The sequence below is a fragment of the Tympanuchus pallidicinctus genome, unplaced genomic scaffold (assembly GCF_026119805.1).
Source record: "Tympanuchus pallidicinctus isolate F22 unplaced genomic scaffold, pur_lepc_1.0 scaffold13, whole genome shotgun sequence".
Lineage (NCBI taxonomy): Eukaryota > Metazoa > Chordata > Aves > Galliformes > Phasianidae > Tympanuchus > Tympanuchus pallidicinctus.
Genome location: NW_026294648.1, coordinates 7,253,220 through 7,272,122, shown reverse-complemented (window position 1 = coordinate 7,272,122; position 18,903 = coordinate 7,253,220). Strand labels below are relative to the sequence as shown.

Below are 18,903 nucleotides of genomic sequence, written 5' to 3'. Positions count from 1 at the left end.
AATTTCATCTTGCAGGAGCACATATCTCCCCTGTGGAGTCCTGTTGGCTCATTGTAGGACTCAAGTCCCCAGGAGGCAGCTGACTGCATTTTCAAAACTCTCCTTCTTTACATATTTACACATCAAACACTGTCCAAGAAGCGGCAGGTTGCTGTGTTTTTGTTTTGTTTGATTAAATTCTTATTGAGAAAAGGTTCAAGAAAATAATGTCCTAAAGAATTTGGAGGAAAGGGGGCAAGAAGAAGGAACAATCCTAGCAAACAGCTGGTGGCTGCACATCTGAGCCAGCCAAGGAGGAGAAACGTGGGAGAAAAGAGTTATTGCAGGCTGAAGTACAAAGCCGTTTCAGAACAAAACATAAACAAAAAATCCCCAAATCTATTTATGGGGAAGCAGGCTGCATTTCATTCTCACCCTTGCTCAAGTCATCTGCATGTATCAGAGTTCTTGCTGAGCCCTTTATGGGGCAGTCAGCATGCTCTGACCGTCATGCTGTGAGCCAAGGTTGTATAGGAGCATAAGTTAATTCGAAAAAAAATAGGATGAATAACCTCCTTCACCACTTTTCCTTTCTCCTTTGTCCCAAAGTTTCTCTTCTGTGCTCTGTCAAGACTCTTCCAGCAAATATTGCTTTGGGTTCCTGCTGCTCTAGTCAATTGAAATTACATTCCCTTGAAGAGTCTTGATCCCCAAAGCTCTTGCATTGTATCTCTAAGAGGGGCAGTGCAAAGTGCTAGCAGTAGCTGTAGCAAAAGCAGTAGTTATTCACAGACTCCCTCAAATTCCCTCTCTCCTGGGCATGGACCAAACTAGGAGACCCTGAGCATGCAGAATTCATGTATGCATTGCCATGTGCTCCCCATTATGTCACTGTGGTGGCTGTACCTCAATTTCTGTTGCTAGGGAGAATTAGCCTCAGAGCGCCTAATGGTGCTTGTGTTGCCCTACCCTGTAATCAGGCCAGCTCTTCATATTTGGTTTAAAATCAAAGGCAGAGGGAGTTCTGTGCTTGACCTACTTTGGCTTGCAAGGGATGAGTTGACATCAAAGGAGTCCCCAGTGATCTCCACAGAAGTTAAGAAATACATGGTGATCCATAGGAACAATACTCTGTCACTTTAACCAGATCCAGACTAGTCTGAAGAGGGAGACAGCCCTCAGGATGAGGTTAATTCATGCTGGGCTGTGCCAGGTCAGAGCAAAGGAGCTCTTGGAGAGATGGAGCTCATCTAAGGGCAGCAGAGGGGAGTCACACACAGTCCTCAGTGCAAGGAAGGGCCACAGAAATATCTGTGCTGGACATCAGATGTGAGAAATGGGAATTTCTTTGCATTAATACTGCAAATAGGTGAAAGGATTGAGCCACATAGGAGAAGCAGGGCTGCAGAGAACCTTCACCTTGCTTGCATTCTTCGGTATTCTGCCAGGACTGGCTTTCCATTGTATGTTACATCTAGCTCCAGTGTAGCTCCTTGGAGGATAACCCATTCAGGAAAAGCCAAAATAGAAAATTTGATTTTCCATCTCCTCGGCCAGCCAAGCAAGCTTAGAAACCTGCGAATAATACACAGCCTGTGTCCAACTAGCTGTAATTTCAGTGTGTTCCTCCTCAGGCCCATTCCTTTGCTTTCCTCCTGTGTGCTGCCAGGTCTGGCTGTAGGCAGTGCTCTGGGGGAAAGCAAGTATGAAGTGCTCCGCTATCACACCATGCTCCAGTCCGTCCTTCAGGTCTCTTCAGGCAACAGAGAAACACCTGACTTTTTCTGGGAGATACATGAAAGAAAAGAAAAAGCGTGGAACACAGACTGACTGCGTTGGGCCGTTCTTGCACGATTATTAGCAAATGATGAAGAGCTTTCTCACAGACATCGCACAATCCCTGCACACGTGCAGCCCTGCAGCCCAGCCTGCCCTCAGCCTCTGTGTGTTCCCATGAGAGGCCCCAGTAAAAAAAGGCTGATGCACCTTTTTCCTTTTGTTGGGAGTGGCCAATCCAATTTCAGGGAGAGGAAGACATTCAGCTCACTCCTTTGCAGCAGCAATTTCCTTCTGACAGCCCTTGAAATCCAGAACTGGGGGAAGCTGGGAAGTGGCAGCACTTGTTTCCACGCTCTCAGCCAAGCCTGCAGGTATATTAAGTGGGGCTTTTCTCCTTTGAAAAGCAGGCAAAGGGGGCACAGAGAAAAATCCTAGAGAGCTGCCAGCTCTGTTAAAAATTAAGCCGCTCAGCGCTATGCATTTGCTTTTGAACTCTGTTCAGCCAATAAGGTTGAGAGACAAGAAAAAACTTTCTTTTTTTTTCCCTGAAGCACTGAAGGAGAAAGGTGAAGGTGATAGATCTGGGAAAGGTGATACAGGACTGAAAAAGAGACAGCCCTCTTCCTCCAAGGTGCAGAAAAACACATCTTAAAGTGACATTACAAGGTTAGAAAAAATACAGACCAGACTGCAATCATTTTAACCACAACATTCATGACAGGTAGTCCAGGAGCCTTGTGAGTCTTCCTAAAATGTGCTCATCCAGGATCCAACTGGATGACTTCTGTGCCATTTGCTTCCACCCTGCTGGCACTCCCAGCCTGCAGCAGTGGAGCAGCAGCCAGCATGCAGCCAGCAGTGTGCTGCAGGGGGGCTGGGGCCCATAACTGCCGAGCCCGAGGCTGTTGCTGCAGTGGAACCCACAGAGGGTCTTGGGCTGCACGCCTCATCCTGGCGCTGGTTGTGTGTAGCGCTGCACACAGCAGAGCAAAACAGCCGACAGAATGAAACAGGCACCCAGAAGGAAGCGGCTGGGGTGAAATACAACGTTCTGCTCAGCCTGGAACAAAAGTCATTTTAACTAATTTGATTCGAATAATTTTTCTTTCTTTCAACAAAAAAGAAAAAGAAACACAGTGATCACTTGTAAGCTGAACACAGATGAAGTGTTTTTACTCAGGGGAAATTTCATCCTCTTTTCCCCATATCATTTGACCAATCTAAGCATGTGTTAATGACCTTCCTATCTGCATTACAAGTATTCACCTGGCTCAGCTTGCAGAGCTCCTATTTTCATTAAGTACCACAGAAAAATAGATGGAATATTCTAAAGTGCAAATTATTTTTGCTTTTGGGAAACAGAAGGGGCAAACTGAAATCAAATGGACACTGAATAGTTTTAATGAAGCCCCGTAGTCCAGTGAAGTACAGCAGGTTCAGGTGAAATGCTTCACTGGACCACTTTGTGACGTTTTAATGATTGTTCAATATGAAAACATTTTTGAAACTCAGTTTAGATGTAGTGGAGGAGGTGTGTAAACATTTCTGTTCAGATCACTGGAAGTAAAGCAAAGTGCAGTGAATGTTTCTGCGTGCTGGCCTCTATATTTGGATGCTCCTCTGGGTGACAAGTATGCAACTCCATTAATAACATCTGCCATGCACTGAGAGATAAAAGAATCTCTTGCCTAAGGAGCAATGCCAGGGGGTCATTGTCCCAGTCTTCTAATGTTACAGACTAAACATTACACAAGAAAGTAAGATGAGATTTGCATAGTGCTGATCAATTTGAAATTTACAGTAAGCAGAATTGCTTTTTGATTGCATTTCACAGTGCAGCAGCAGCAAAGTCGTTAGTTATTCGGGTCAGCTCTCACACCAGCAATTGCACCTCTGCAGAGAAGGCTTGGGATACAATCACACTTTCAGCCGAGAGATGAAAACCCAGTTATTTTTGATACATTTAAAGCCATCTGAACATTGAACATTGCAAAAGCAGCCAGAGAGGAGAAAGCTTTTAAGGTTTGTTTGGCTTCTGCTTGAGAAAACTCAGTCTGAGGAGGGCAGAGGTCAAGGGATGGGACGCAGAGGTTGGAAACAGGCGGTCAGATGTCTGGGGAGGGGCTGGAAACAAGAAGTGGGACAGCAAGGGGTGCTTCAGGTCAGCAAGGAAGTGTGCAGTGATGTCCTGCAGCTCAGCACTGCTGCAGGATTGCTTGGGGCAAAAGCACACGGGGAAGTGTTCCGAGAGCCCAGGAGGAGCCAGGAGGGCTGCACTGTGCCTGGGGGAGCAGGCAGAGAGCGCTGCAGGGCGCAGCACAGGGGCAGCTGCTGTGTCGCTCTGATGTTGTGGTGCTCAGGTTCCAACAGGGTTGGTTTTTTTGCATGCTCAAGGATAGCTATGTGCATGCAAATGTGGCTGCACTTTTTAGATGCTTAATTTAAGGTGCAACCAGGAATAGACTTGGGTTCTGGCAGTGCTTATGATTGGATTCTGACCCCAAGCCTCCCTGCACACCTGTACATGAGCAGAGATGCACAAGAGTTGGTGCATAACCTGCCATGCTTCTTTGTAAGCAGATGTGAAAGAGAAAGCAGAGCACGTGTGGAAAAGGGAGAGAGTTATCTGAGAAATATACCACCAGGTATGCATTAAATAATATTAAATTAAATTAAATAATCACTGGCATTAGGTTAAAAATTCCTCAGCTTCCAAGTGCAGAGCCGTTCTGCAGGCAAGGTCACTGCAGCTGCCCACTGAGCCGACCATCTGGTGACAGTCCTTGCAAATCTAAAAGGCCAGCACCTAGCAGAGAACACAGTGAGCCTTACAGGTCCAAGGCTTTCCACCGCTGATGGGGGCACTTTCTGCAGGTAGGATCTAGTCCAGCAGTGAGCAAAAGGAACAGAAATGCTCCGGCTGTCCTCAGGGGCACAGTGTAGGATGGCCAGCACATGGCCAGCACAGTGTGAGGCTTCACAGAGTTTTCAGCCCAATCAGTGTCCCCCAGTATTTCACACTACAAACCTGAGGCACGTGGGAGCCCATGCCAGCATCCCTAACACCACAAAGAACTGCTTCCAAAACTGAGGTAACGCCACAGCAAGGGTCACTCCGAGGGTGACACCCACCTCCACTGCATCCTATGCAGGGAGAAAGAAACTTACAAAAATACCCACTTCTGTTTCTGAAAGACATGCCCAGATTTAGCTCCCCCACGCTAACCACGTTGTAATGCACTGCAAGAGAAATAATGGGGAGACACCTCTAGCCAGCCCCTCCAGATTTAAGAAAATAATTGCCCAAACCTCATAAATACTAATTATTTCAATTGATGAATCATTTTGACTCATTCTGGGTTTCAGGTAATATTTAATAGTGCCATGCAGCGAAGTAATTGTGGAATTAGAATTCATTTGTCACTCACGTATGTTCTTATTTTAATTAGATCAAGTTAAAACTATCTTTCTTTTTTAGAAGGATAATTTAAATGACATTCAACTTACTCATCATTTCACCAAGAATAATCTCCTAACATTCAAGGACTGTAATCAAACTTACTTTGTTCCCCATGCTCTTTCAGACAAAAACAAACACCAGACGTACTGTCACTCTCCCCAGGTGTGCAAAGCTTTGTTCTTTCAGCTCAAAAACACATCACTTGAGTAACCTTTTACATTGAACTTAGGTCTCTATTTCGGAGTGAAAATTATGATTCTGAGTCCAGTCCAAACATGGAAAACAAAGAATTTGAGACTGAAAAGAAAAATGTATGAGACCATGAAGAATGCGCTTCTGTGTGCAGGGAATTTTGCAAAATCATTGTCATGATCTGAAATAATTTGGTGGTGGGAAATGAAACAGTAGTTACAAGGAAATTCAGCTTTTGTGCCAAAAGTCTGCCATGAGTGGTCCGTACACCCACAGATGTCCATGCACTTGGTCTGCGAAACACTGCACAGCCCAAAAGCTGCTCCTGCTTCCCGATGAGATGTGCAGGAAGGGCCTCAGGCACAGACTGAAGAGCTGCTCCATCTGCCCTCTGCTTCCCCTCCTCTGTCCCAAAAAGCCAGCGCTGTCCCTGAGGAAAGGAGTGGGCTTCAGAGCCTGGCAGAGCTGCATCTGCAGGCAGACCAAAGGGGAGCAAAAGGCAAAACAGGATGCAACAGCAAAACCAAACTAAGGACTGTCATTTGTGGTTTTCTTTAAGTGAAACGCTAATGGGGATCTAAGGAGGGTCCTTCAAAGTAGCAAAGGTTTTACTGTGGAAGTTAGGATACAGCTGAAGCAGGTGAAGTCAATTCCTTTCATTGGGTGAGAAGGAAACCTGATGTGTTATTTCTGGCAATGCTGAGGTCTAAATCTGACCTGGCAGCGAGAAGAATGGAAGGTGAGGGTCCTGCTGAGACGTGAGGTTGGAGTGATTGGTCCTTGGGTATGAGAGGAGGGCTGAAAGGGAAAAAAATGAAGAAAAAGGAATAGGGCTCAAGATTGATGAAGTGGGCAGTGGCTCCTGTTTATACATCTGGGGCCTCCTTGACAGCAGAAAAATAAGTTAAACCGAAAAATAGAAATATAATCTGCATTCACTTCCCAACTTGTCAAAAGCCTTCATGTAAAGCGGCTGCACTCAGCTGGACAAAGGGGCTCCACTGCCGGACCCCAACCAATAAATCTGCGTGGTTTCCTGTTATGAGAAGCAGACAGAGATAGGACTGGGGATGGGCAGAGCTGTCTGCACCAGGGAAGAGCCTGTGCTTTCACTTCAGTCTCAAACCCACCCTCTCCGAGGTTAGGAAAAGTTCAGTTCACTTTGGAGATTTTTTATCAGTATTTCTCATTTTTGCATGTTCCTGTGGGAGCTGGAAATACATGGGACAAAGTGGGCTTTTTTTTTCCTGCTGGCAACAAGCAGCCCTGAAAGTGTCACACATGCAAGTTTGCTTTGGTGAGATTTCCAATTCAAGGGGGTGATCTTGCAGTCTGTCCAGATGGGAATAATGCAGTGACCTTTCTAATCGTTTTGCTGTTTCTGGGGTAAGGATTTCTTGGTGTAACTCTACAAGTGGTTTCTATGCACCACTTCTTCCTTGCCTTCACCCAGTGCATGGCACACAGAAAAGGTAAGCAGTGTTTTCGGATCAAAAGAAGTTTTTTGCAGTGACCCTGGGGAGAACCTTGCACAATGGTTGTGATTCTGCAGAGCAGAAGCTGCTTGATAAGGTTCCTCTCGGGGGGTGACATCAGAAGTCAAGCACTGTGCTACCAGCGGTACCTGCACCAGCAGCCTGATCCTGCAGTCCCCAAGCAATAGATGTTTCATGGCATAACAGTTCCAGTAGCATAACAGCCACAACAGCACTTGAAAGCAATTCAGGAGAACATGATGTGATGTGTCTCTGAAACATCAAAACTAGTGCCTGTGTTCCTCTGTGTGTTTAATACTTTCATATTGCTGGTAATTGCCCTACAACTTCATCAGCATCAATAAACAATCACTGTTAGTGAGAGGCTGCCAAACCTTTGATGGAAACAAGAACACTGCTGCAGATGTAAACTTGCTCTTTTGTACTTATTTTGTTGTTGTTTTTTCTTCAGAGAGACCCAAAATCTATGAAAAGGAAACAGATTTCGATAAGATCGAGCGGGTGGAATTAAGAAGCAAGCACAAAATCCAGTGCACTGTAAGCGGGAATCCTGACCCGAAGGTTGAGTGGAAGTGGCAGCCCTGCAGCCTCACAGACACACTGTAAGTGCACGTGGGCAGCTCTCGCTGTGGGGAACGCACTGCTGGGCTGCTGGCTCCACATCGCTTCTTCTTCCCAGTACATCTTGTTGTTTTAATTAGCAATCACAAGCAGTGATTCCCCACAGATTTCCCCAACTTGTTGTTTATCATCTTTTTGGAATCACAAGCACCTTCTAGATTATCAGAGTAAATAAGCTTAAAATGACGACCAGTCAGACTGGATATTTCTTTATCTCATCTACCAACTTTCCTCTGACTTCCCAGTGTATTTTCTTATCCCTCTTGGATGCAGCCTCTATGGTTAGGGCACAAGATGCCTTTTGAGATTTACCTTCTACAAGTAGACGCTTCCTTTGTTCCTATCGCTGTACAGAGTGATCCCTGAGGCAGGGCCTGGGCTCAGATCTGAATGGCAGTGTTCCCCTGGCAGTTTTGGGGATGTGGTGGAGTCACCTGTAATTACTCTGGCTGCACTTCAGCTATACTCTGGCGATGAGGATGAAGGCAGCTTTTACATCCATAAAAAGAAGAAAGTAATTCTAGGATACCAAAGAGAAAACTGCTGGATGGCTCCTTATTTTCTCAGTTTCGGTGTTTTTCCAAATGCTGCAATTGAAGGGAAAAGTGACAAACAGCCACTGCTGTCCCAGGCTATGTACCACAGCCTGGCAGCAACGCTGGATGCTCTGCCCCAGGCTGAGTCTGAGAAGTGACTCACTATCCCTGCATGAGGAAAGCAGCCGTTCACCTTGCTTGGCCAGGGAATCACAAGGCAGTGATCTATAGGCTTAGGCAGGGCTGCTGGCATCTCAGGTAAGCAGAAGGCACACAGGCTGCTGCTTTGGGGGTATTCAAGCTGGAGCAGGGTGGAAATACCATAAAGAAATACTATGCAGTCATAAGAAAGCCACAGAGATTGCATGAAATCTTTTCTAGACTTTTCTGTTGAGGGAGAGAAAATTGGTCATGGATGCTGAATAAAGCCAGTTCTGAATGAGTGACTTGGTGGCAAAAGACCTCGCATAACCCTTGTTCCAGCTCCCTGACTCTCTGATCTTATCAATTCAAACACAATTGCAGAGTGGCGTCCACCTCTCCTGGCCTCTGGGGTAGCCTTATCTTCTTCCAGCAGAAGCTGTAGGAGGATTCCTGTGGGAAATGACACAGACCCCACTTCCTTCTGTTGTCTCACTTCCTCTCTCTCCCTCTTTCTCTCCCCCCTCCTCACTGCTGTACTTTGAATCCCTGAACTCTATCATTGTTCCTTATAGCTGTGATGTGATTTGCTTCCTTTGAGTTTTTTCCCTTCATCCTCAAGATAGAAAAGTGCCTTGCAGGAAGTCATCCAAGGCAGCTTCTAATGAGGCTGTTTTGAAAGCTATAAACCCTCCCTTGACCCAGGGTGTTAATCATATGTCTTGCACTGGTTTGGCAAAGGCATGGCTGATTCACATGTTAGCTTTCTGCAGTAGTGGCATAGTGGCCCTTGGTCATCATCTGTAGAAGTCTGAGTGCTCCCAAACCTTTGTGCTGCTAAGTACAAAAAGCCCCATGCATCTGCTCATTTATTAGAGGACTGTAGTTAAAGACATTAGAAAAGCTCTTTACCTTGGATGGTGCAGATGTACACCAGCACAACGTGTGCTACCTACACATTTTTAATTTTGAAATGCATTGCAAGTGCTCAAAACAGAATGTAAAGAGCCGTGGCTGCATGGAGCTGGACTCTTATAAGCCAGATTAAACTCACATGATTCAATTAGTTGGTCAGTATTTGCTGGTTTCAGTCTTCAGAAAGTCTGGGGGGTTCCTGGCTGCTCATGTGCTGATCTTTGTTCATCTTTGTCAAGTTGAGTTCTAAGTAATTTTGAAATGCTGTGATGAAGGAGTACAGCAGTTTTCACAGGAGGTAATGATGTTTATCAGCGACAGTTTTTAGAAGTTTCTTTAAGACCTAACCCTACTGCTGAAGAATGACATTCTCCCACTTTAATAGCACCTCCTTGCATTATCGGCAGTAACTTAGGTTTCTGAATGCCACTTTTGCTTTTCTATTTCCAGATGCAACCCTACAGGACAAAAAATTGTGGTTGAGGAGAACATGTTCATAGGCAACAAGATCAAGAGCATTGAAAACATAACCATGAAGCACGGGGACAAAAGAAAGGTTTGTGTCTGATGCAATCTGAGTGCGATCCCTTGGAATAGCAGGGAGCTTTATGGAGGGATGCTGCAATCACACAGAGCATTCTGCCCACGGTTCCCAAGCTGCTGCTGGTTCTTTGCATGCTTAGAATTCCACAGCCCTGGGATCATTTTTAGCTCTCTGCTGTTTATAAATGCTGGGATTCTGACAATGATGTCACTTACCCCATTTAAAACGCTCCAAAGAATTTTGGGTCAAAAACTTCTGTCTCCTTCAGTACTGAGGAAGTCTAAGAGCAGTTCAGAGCAAGAGGGGTCCTGTGAAGCACACACAGCTGACAGGATGCCAGGTTGATTAGAATGCTTAGCACTTGGAGAGTACTTTGTACTGCCAGCCTTGCCCACTCTTCCAGCAGCAGGAGCTAAGCAGCTGCATGATTCAAGAGGCCAGCCATGGCCAGGGGTAGCTGCCCTGATGGTGAGTGTCAGGGTGCCTGTAGCACCTTCCTGCCTCAACTTGAAGCATGGGCACTTCCTCACCCACTGGGGTCCCCAGCCATGCTGCTGAGCTGAGAAGGGCAGGAACATCTCCTTCCTTGTGCACACCCCTGCCCACTTCACCTTCAAGCAGACAGTACTGGGGCACGCTTCTCAAATGAGATGCAAAGATCTCAGCAATTAATCTGCTAAATGCCTCCTAGGCACCTGCAGTGCTACCGAGTGATACTGGTTACACATGGCCATGCTGATCCCTGAGAAGCTGCCAAAGCTGGTCTGCTCTAGATTCACAGACAGACAGTTGGCTACCCTTGGAGAAGATGCTGGGCTCTGGCTCTGTTGTTTTACCCTTGTTGCACTTGCACAAGTCTGTGGCTGTAAGAGCAGTTTTGCAGCTGCATGTGTTCCAAGGTGGCTGACTCAGATCAATTAGTGCTCAAAACTGCAGTGTGCTGAATGCTGCAGCTCAGATCCGGGGGTACCTTTAAGCGTATGATAATTCTTGGGCTATTTGCATGCTTAAAGTTAAGTGTGAAGCTAAAGTGCTTTTCTGGATTGGGTCCAGACTAAATCAGCATCTGGCAGAATCCGTGCCTCAGTCATCTGCTCTTTCTCATGGAGACTTTCCAGTTCTAAACCTAATCTAAAACAGAGCTCTGAAGCATAGAAGTTGGGCTGGGATGGAGAAAATCAGTGTTCACAGTTCGCTCTTGAGTTTTTGCATTGTTGGAAAATACTGGATTTATTTAGATAGCATAGTGTCCCATAAGCTCTGTCTTTAATGTACCCTCTAAGAATTTTAGATCTTAGGTTAAAGCAACTATTTACAGAGCTCTCATTGCAAAAATGGGAAGTCAATGACATGTACCTCCACACTTCCCTCCTTTTCTAAATCTTCCATTAGCAGCAAGGCATGACAAGAGTTTCGTGGCTTGTGTGGCTACTGTTTCTGTCCATATGTACAGCCTGTCAAAGTACATGATCAGGTGTCCAAGAACTCACTTTACATCTGATGATCAGTCTTTATTTATGTTAGTTCCCGTATGAAAGTTAAGACTTTCACTACTACTGTGACTCAAAAACTATCTGCTGGCTGCTGGATTGACCCACGTGCTGGGATAAGTGAGACACCCAATGACACAAAAGTAAAAACACTTTTGCTTTGCTATGCTTATGTATATGTACACTCCTTCCATTTTTTCTCTTCCCTGCTTTGCTGAGGCAAGCATTTTGTGACATTTTTGTTTGATCACAGGCTTAATCTGGCTGCAGTCTCTGTGAATGAGGCGCTTCAGTAGTTCTACAGAGCTCCTGGATCTATGGGGCTCAATGCATTCCTGCTCCTTGCTGGTTGCTGGTCAGGGACATCTGAGCTCTCCCCTATCACCTGAGTGCCACACAGAGCCCAGGCTGCAACTCACAGCACTGCTCAGCCATCCCTGCCCCTTCCTTAGGCTCCAGGCAGACTGAAGTATTCATTTGTTAGACATCTTCAAAAGCTCGGCCCACACTCTTCAACTTAATCTTTTACATATTTCATTATTAAAGTTTCCTAAAAATACTTTTTTACAAGTTACATAATTTTACAGCTCATAATATATTCATTATTTTCATCTCCTGCTGATCCACTGGTTGAAAACACATTCTGAGGCGTTTCCTAATAATTTTTATGTCTTTATTAAGATTTATTCAAAGTAATAAAACTAGACTTCATGAATCTCAAATTTCAGCACTCTGCCTCCCTGCCTGCATTAACAGACAGTTCCCCTCCTTCCCCCTTACTGAAGTCCAAGGCTATCTGTGTTAGGTGGAGCCTGTAGATAATAGACTATAATTCAAAAAAGAAAGCGATGAAATCCTATAGCCTTCAGACTTTTCCTTGTTTTTTATCAGTCATTAATTCAACCAGAAATGAAATAGACAGGAAACAACCCAATCCATTCCCACCATGTCCTCACAAGTAATTCATCTGCATTGACTAGCCACATGAAATAATAAAGACATTGCAGTCTGACAGAGCATGGCTTTTATTGACTGTGCTATGAAGCTGGGATTAGCTGAGATTGGTTATTTTTCCTGTGTGATTTGAGGCTGTCCTATGACGGCCCTCGGAGCAGAAGGTGGAATTTACCCAGTCTCTTTGATATTATCTGTTGCTCTGTGTCCTGCTGTTCACTCTCAAAGAACTTTAGCAATACATGTTTGTTTGTTCAGTGACATTTGAAAAAATGCAGTAACTTTTCAGAGCTGCCAGGAATATGGGAAGAAACCCCCAGAAATTCCCAGATCCAAAATCTTACTTAAAAACAAGCTTGCAGTGGCAGTGAGGATTCTTGCAGCAGACCAGCAATTCTGGCTCACATCAAGATCTTCAGGCATCTTTATGCAAGTGGCACGGAAAATTGAGGTCTCTTGTCATCTTTGTCATCATGATTATTCCATTATTATTTCAAGATAGAGAAGTGAATCTCACCCCCTCCTGTCATCCTGAAGGCTGAGTTTCATTCCTAAAGAAAAGCATGTGGTTATCACTACCATTAGGAAGTAGTTTGTAGAAATTTTGGTTAAGTGTTGGTTCAGGCAGTCGTATCACACCAGCTTACTTTTCCTGGTGGTTTTAAGTCAATACTAAAGGAATCACACTGTGATTTAAACTGCAATGTAGCTACTTCTGAAGACTGTGTTTTAATACTAGGTGAAACACTCTTGATCTCATGAACTGCCTGAATTTCCATTTCAAGTTGTAAAGCACTAGCTTGTTATCTTATTTTCTTTTCTGTTAGTAAGCTGAACATACTGGTCTGAGCCTGGGAGACAAGTAGAAAAGAACAACATCTACACATAATTCTGTCCTCCTTGGGGGCTTCTCTCTCTTGCTCTCTCTCACGTATGTATGAGAGAATAGCCTGGCCACGTGGATGTTTTTGCAATAAAACTCATGAATCAGTTTTGCTGCTGAAATTCATAACCACTCAAGAAAGTTGATCCAAAAGCACCAGGCTTGAACCTCCAGGAGGATGACATTAAAGAAGTGGAACGGGTTTGGTGAAAAATGTGAACAACTCAGTGGGGCTGCTGAATGCCACCTGGCTATGTGCATGTTCCAAGGGAGAGCCAGATAGCCCTGCCATATCATCTCTGGCAGGTGACCCGTCACACAGCTGGGTCTCTGAACGCAGCATCCGCAATACAAGAGAGCAGCCCAGCAGCAGCACATGAGCTGCACTGTCCTGGGCAAGGCTTCCTGGGAGAGCCTGGGGACATAAGAAAGAGCCCTCTCATCCTGCAGGGAGAAGACCTCCCTCTGCCAGAGAAGAGAGTAAAACCTACAAGTTCCCAGTCAGCTAGCAGCCTGATCTTCTCACTTGCGCTCAGTCCATCTCTTAGCATATTTAGAATGGATGAACTAAGAGCATGGCTCGGAATTGTCAGGCTATAAAAATAAGCATTATTCTGTGCCATTCAAGTAGATGGAATGGGAGCTAGCTGAATATTTTCTTTGCAGGATCTCTGGTGAAGTTCCCTATTAATTTCATCTCCCTCCAGCCACCTCCACCCCAGCTCTGCCAGAGTCAGACAGCTGAGAAGTTTTCCACCCGCTTTTTCTGCTCCTCATCCTCGCCCACATACAGCTAACGAAGTGAAAGAGAATTGTTAACTAAAGCCGTTGGAGGGGGAGATTAGACAGAGGAAAGAGAAAGCAAGGAATCTCAAGATATATTAATTTGTACTGGCTCCAGCTTAAAAAAAGGTCTCGCTGCTCTGTCCTTACCACAAGATGTCTTAAAACACTCACAGTATAGCGCTGTGGAATGTTATTTGGCTGCTCCTAAAATGGCTTGTTTTTACCAGTTTGGGAACATTGCAGTGCAAGACATGTGGACTTTATTGAGCTGTTCCATTATGGGCTTTCCCAGCAGCAGTGCCTATTTACTTGCCGTAGCTGTTCTTCAGAGATCAGTCATTTCATTTCTCATTGAGTTTTGAATTTGGTTTATTCCTTCATAGCAATTATTTATTAGCTAATAAGCCCTTCCGTGGGCTCGCAGTATTGGGTGGCCTTTAGGTTAAGTAATAGGAAATGGAGCCCTTTACATCCAAATTCAACACAGGCAATCAAAACTGGTTATTGTCTGAGGGACGTTTAGTGTTCGGCATGCAGTAAGTTCACTGGGTCTCAGGTCAGCTCCCACCAGGAAAATGTCTAGACGCTACATGCCAATACTCTGCTGTTAATCCCACTGGTTCCAGTGCAGCCTGCACAGAGCAAATGACTGAACAGTCACAGTTGGTGTGCCACGCATGGCAGGAGAACAGTGCAAGGGTTACTGTGTCAGTCAGTTTGAACTGCTCCTGGTCAGGAGATTGCAGGGAAGGTAAACTAAAGTGCTAACCTTGAGGCTCTCAAGAGCTCATGGACAGTAATTTCACTCAGAGATAAAAACGTTTTGATGTAATTGCAGATTTCTCATCGGTTTCATTGATTCAGGTTGGCACAAAGCACTGTGCTATCTGGAAGCCAAGTTTTCTGAGAGGAATGGCTGCAAAAGTTTTGAGACAAGCCCTGCTTTGAGTGAGGGTGGGGACCACCAGAGCCCCTTCCCATTAAGTTCTTTCTGTGTCTGCTGCAGCAAATGCCAGCATTCTTAACTTTTCTATCTTGGCTCTGAATCCAGAATGGAAAATACTTTGCAGGTGCATGGACTAAGTACTTAAAGTAGATTATCCCCTCTGAATTTTTTCCAGTGCATACTGAAGGTCCCCAAATGCTAGGGCTATGTCACTCCCCTGAGAGAGAAAACTCTGCTAACAATTTTCCCATCAGTAATGGAAAAAGATTCCTGTGCTCAGTCGCTCGAGTTCAAATTGTTTTCTCATTCAACCAGGTTTTGCATATATTTGTTGCAAATGTGTTTTGTAAGTGTAGTGGTGGCATTTGGAAGATCCCTTCTTACTCCCACTTCACACCGTGACCAAGCGCATACAAATGTCATGGAGGTGATGTTTGTTCAACTCAGACACTTTGCAGTAACAGGTGATGAGCCACTGCCAGCACATCTGCCTTGTGAATATCAGTCTGTGGGTGGTTTTAACATTTGGGTTAATAGGATCTTCTTGTCCATGGGTTATCCTTTACTGATTTGTCCAGATACTACAAAAAGCAGGTATTGCTGCTGGCTTCCTAAATGTTTCTTTCGGGTTCATCGTTGCAGAAGCCAGAACCATGTGGCTTTATGAACCAAAGAAGGATCTGGATGCCCTTTGGATTTACGTGTGTGTTCCAAAGCCTCAGACTGTTGAAGACTAAACCAGGATTAGGGCATTTTGGCGGTTGAGGCCTTAAGCCAAGATGCTGCAAAAATGATGGGACTCCCAATCTCTGGGATTTACTCAGGAGCACATAGCTAGAGGGAAAAGGTGACATGTAATGATTTCAAAGGATTCATCTTATTACAGGAAAATCACTCCAGATCATTTGTTTCCCACTGTGAAACCACACACAGTGCTCTGGTGGATGCTGCCAGTTTGAAAGCCACATTCTGGAGGATCCTGGGAGATGCCAGGTTCTAATAGAGAACACTGAGCACTCTTGTGCTCAGCTGTATATCAAACTGGTATCCAAGGTTATAATCATGATGTTGAACATACAAACAAGAAAATGGCTTTCTCTTTTCCACAGTGGATTTTTCAAAATAAATTGCCCCCCCGGGCCAGGCTTGTTTCCCTCCATCAATTTAGCATCTTTTTCAACTTCACATCTAGACATGTGTGAGATTATCTTGGATGAGTTCTTGGTACAGCTATTTTCCTTTTTTTTCTACTATCATGTCAGACTTTTCTTGAGTTACATAGAAATGTTGGCATTTGTATGTGCTTGAGCACATGTGTGCGTTTACCTCTGGGCCACCAACTGCAGTATGAGGTATTGCATCCATTTTTACAACACTCACAGTATCGCCTCTGAAACTCTGGCCATACTCCAGAATAGATAATTGCATTCCTCTTTATGATTTGAATGGGTACCACAGTATTGCTCTTGACTTCCCATCTAGAGCTGTCACTTTGCAAGACTAATAGCTGCTAAATAGCTGTCCAAATTTATCCCTTCTGTCCTTGGTGAATCCGTTTCAATACATTGACTTTTTCTGTTCCCAAATATAGAATTCTAAGATCCAGTAATCACTGAAAGATCTTTGTTCTGATTCAGCATTAGTTCAAAAGGCAGAGTCCAGTGCTTAAAGACAGGAGTAGTGCTCTGAACATGTGCTTGTTAATAACCTGTGGCATTGGGCCCAATGCTGCAGGAATAGAAAAAGGAGCAGGAACGAGCTGCTTCCCTGGGAGATTTAACATCCAAGTCAGAGCAATTTTCACATCATAAATAAATCAGAACTGTGCAGTTCTTTCTTTGGTGGACACCAGAGGGAGCTGGGTTTACTGGTCTTCCATTTTCATCCCTAAGATTGTTTGTCCCCATTTTTGGTTAATTTCTGTGTTTTGGTAACCGTGAAAAGTAGATAGTTTTCCTCTTCCTCTTACCCGTTATTCTGGTGAGGTGAAAAGGAAAATGTTCCCCTTTAGAATTTAAAATGCACAGGGGATCAAAACCTTTAAAACTCATTTCCCTACAGGATTTAAAGTGCCAAAGCTCAGAAAATCTTAGATAACTAGAATAATTCATCCCACACAGCTATAGACACATTCACAGTACAGCTTTATAGGGAGTAAAGGAATGTCTTGTATGCATTCAGTTTAGGATATTAAAAAGTCCAGAGATGCTTTTGTGCACTTCAAAGGGCTCTCTGGAGATAAGGACAAATGGCCAGAGGGTGTTATAAGTTTTGATCCTCAAAGTCGTTAAGAGAGGACAACAAATAAAGTGATATTTGTTCCAAATGTGAAGGCTCAGAGTTCCTCAAGTGAATGGCTGCAGGGAAAGCAAAGTAATCTTGCAAAACCATCTCTGCCATGGTGGGCTAGATCCTCCTTTCTTCCTAGCAGTCCAAAGGAAGTACCAGGAATAATTGAAGCCATGACCTGTGAACAGTCTTCAATGAGCTTGTGATGTCGCATCATGACAGGGAGCTCCTCATCAGCAAGGCCCTACACAGAAGCAGGGGCTTAGGATGTTAAAGAACACAAGTTCTTAAAGAGGTGTATTAATTCAGCCCCCAGGAGAAACTGAGCTGCTTCCTTTTTCTGTGTGGTGAAGCTCAGGACAAGTGCTCCCTCCTTCTCACTTCTCCTCTATTCATTTGCCAGTGCCTTACCACAAGCCTTCCTCAAGGTTTCCTTCTGCACTGCACAAGTCCAAAGAAACCTGGAGGAAGGGTTATGGAACCAAGGTATTTCCAAGGACAATCTGTAAGAGTAAGCTGGGTTCCAAAGGGGCTGTATCACTCCTTTTTCTGGGGTTATATAAAAACAAAGCAAATCTCTGTAATGTTCTTTACATCACATCCATACAAACAACCTGCTTCCCACATAGTGACCCATGGACACCATAACTGAAAGGTAGAAAACAGGTGAAAGTGTGGCTCATTTACAGTGTCTTGGTTGAATTTTCCAGGTCCTTCCCTTTGCTGATGCTGTCACACTCAGACCTTGGCTGAGGTGTCATGGGAAGAAGGATAAGGGGAAGGAATGAGGAAGGAAGAAAATTAACTGGGATGAGGTGATGCTAGATGAGAGACCAAAACACTGATGCAAGCACTTGTCTTCTTATGAGCTTCACACATTGCTGGAAGCTCCTTTATTAACTGTTTTTCTACCATAAGTCACATCCTTGTCCACTGCTCTCAAACTTCTCTGCTAAGCCTTTACCTTTTCTCTTTTTGCCTGGCAGATTGTGAGCACACTAACAATGGAAAACAGCAGCACGTCAGGAATCTATTACTGCGTGGCCTCAAATAAGGTTGGTGAAGAAGAAAGGAGCGTTGAGTTCTATGTCTCAGGTAAACACCACAAGTGACTGACACTATACAAAACATAGATGCTCATCACGTGATTTACCTTAAAGTTGCATATGGCTGGGGAGCACTGGTTAACGTTTCTGAGAATCCTTAGATGTTGTGTTTTTAAAGCACTCCAAAAGCACTGTCCTTATGAAACCCCAAGCAAAAGCTAAGCTAAGTCTTTAGCAGTCTTCCAAAGGCTTGAGATCTCTCCCTGATTCAGGAAAGCAGCTGGCCTCCAGTTAATTCAGTGAACATAGCAAAGGTGAGCAAGGCCAATATTCAGACCTAATTCAGGGCCAGTATCACTGGGGGCTGTGGTGACACAAGGTCCCTGCCTGAGCAATTAGCCTTTCCAGAACCCTTTAAGGAGGGAGGAGGTGGACATGCTATTTCTCCAAAGAACACAAATCTAAACAAATATGTGCTTAACCTTTTAACACAGAAATTCTTTAGTAGTGAGATCAGGACCTGCATCATGCTTTCAGGAGAAATGGGAGTTTAAAAAAGGCAAAGAATCTGGGAACAGCCTTGTTCAAGAGCTTTCCAGGCTACACTGAATCATTTCTGTGCTCACTTACTGGATGAGTGGATGCTGGATGGCAAAATTTGCGTCAAAATAACATTTTTTAGAACAAAGAGTGCAGAAGTGCCCTGGAAGGTAAATGTCTTGTCCTCACCATTTTTCCTTCCCCTTAAAGCCAATTGAGGGCTAAGCTCATTTGTGGCAATGCTCTGCACTACTCTGCCTCTTGTGTGTCCTCCATTGACTCCATTGCTCTAAAGTAGTTCAGTAC

The 18,903-nt window shown here is 44.5% G+C and overlaps 1 protein-coding gene across 2 annotated transcripts in view; it reads left to right on the top strand.

The window, feature by feature from the left end:
- Nucleotides 1–18,903, top strand: part of LOC128075754 (vascular endothelial growth factor receptor kdr-like) — a 120,005-nt gene that overhangs the window by 57,823 nt on the left and 43,279 nt on the right. For both annotated transcript variants that reach the window (XM_052672741.1, XM_052672742.1), the window contains exons 10-12: nt 7,358–7,508; nt 9,570–9,675; nt 17,998–18,106. In XM_052672741.1, coding sequence (XP_052528701.1) covers nt 7,358–7,508; nt 9,570–9,675; nt 17,998–18,106 — 366 coding nt within the window. The remainder of the gene's footprint in view (nt 1–7,357; nt 7,509–9,569; nt 9,676–17,997; nt 18,107–18,903) is intronic.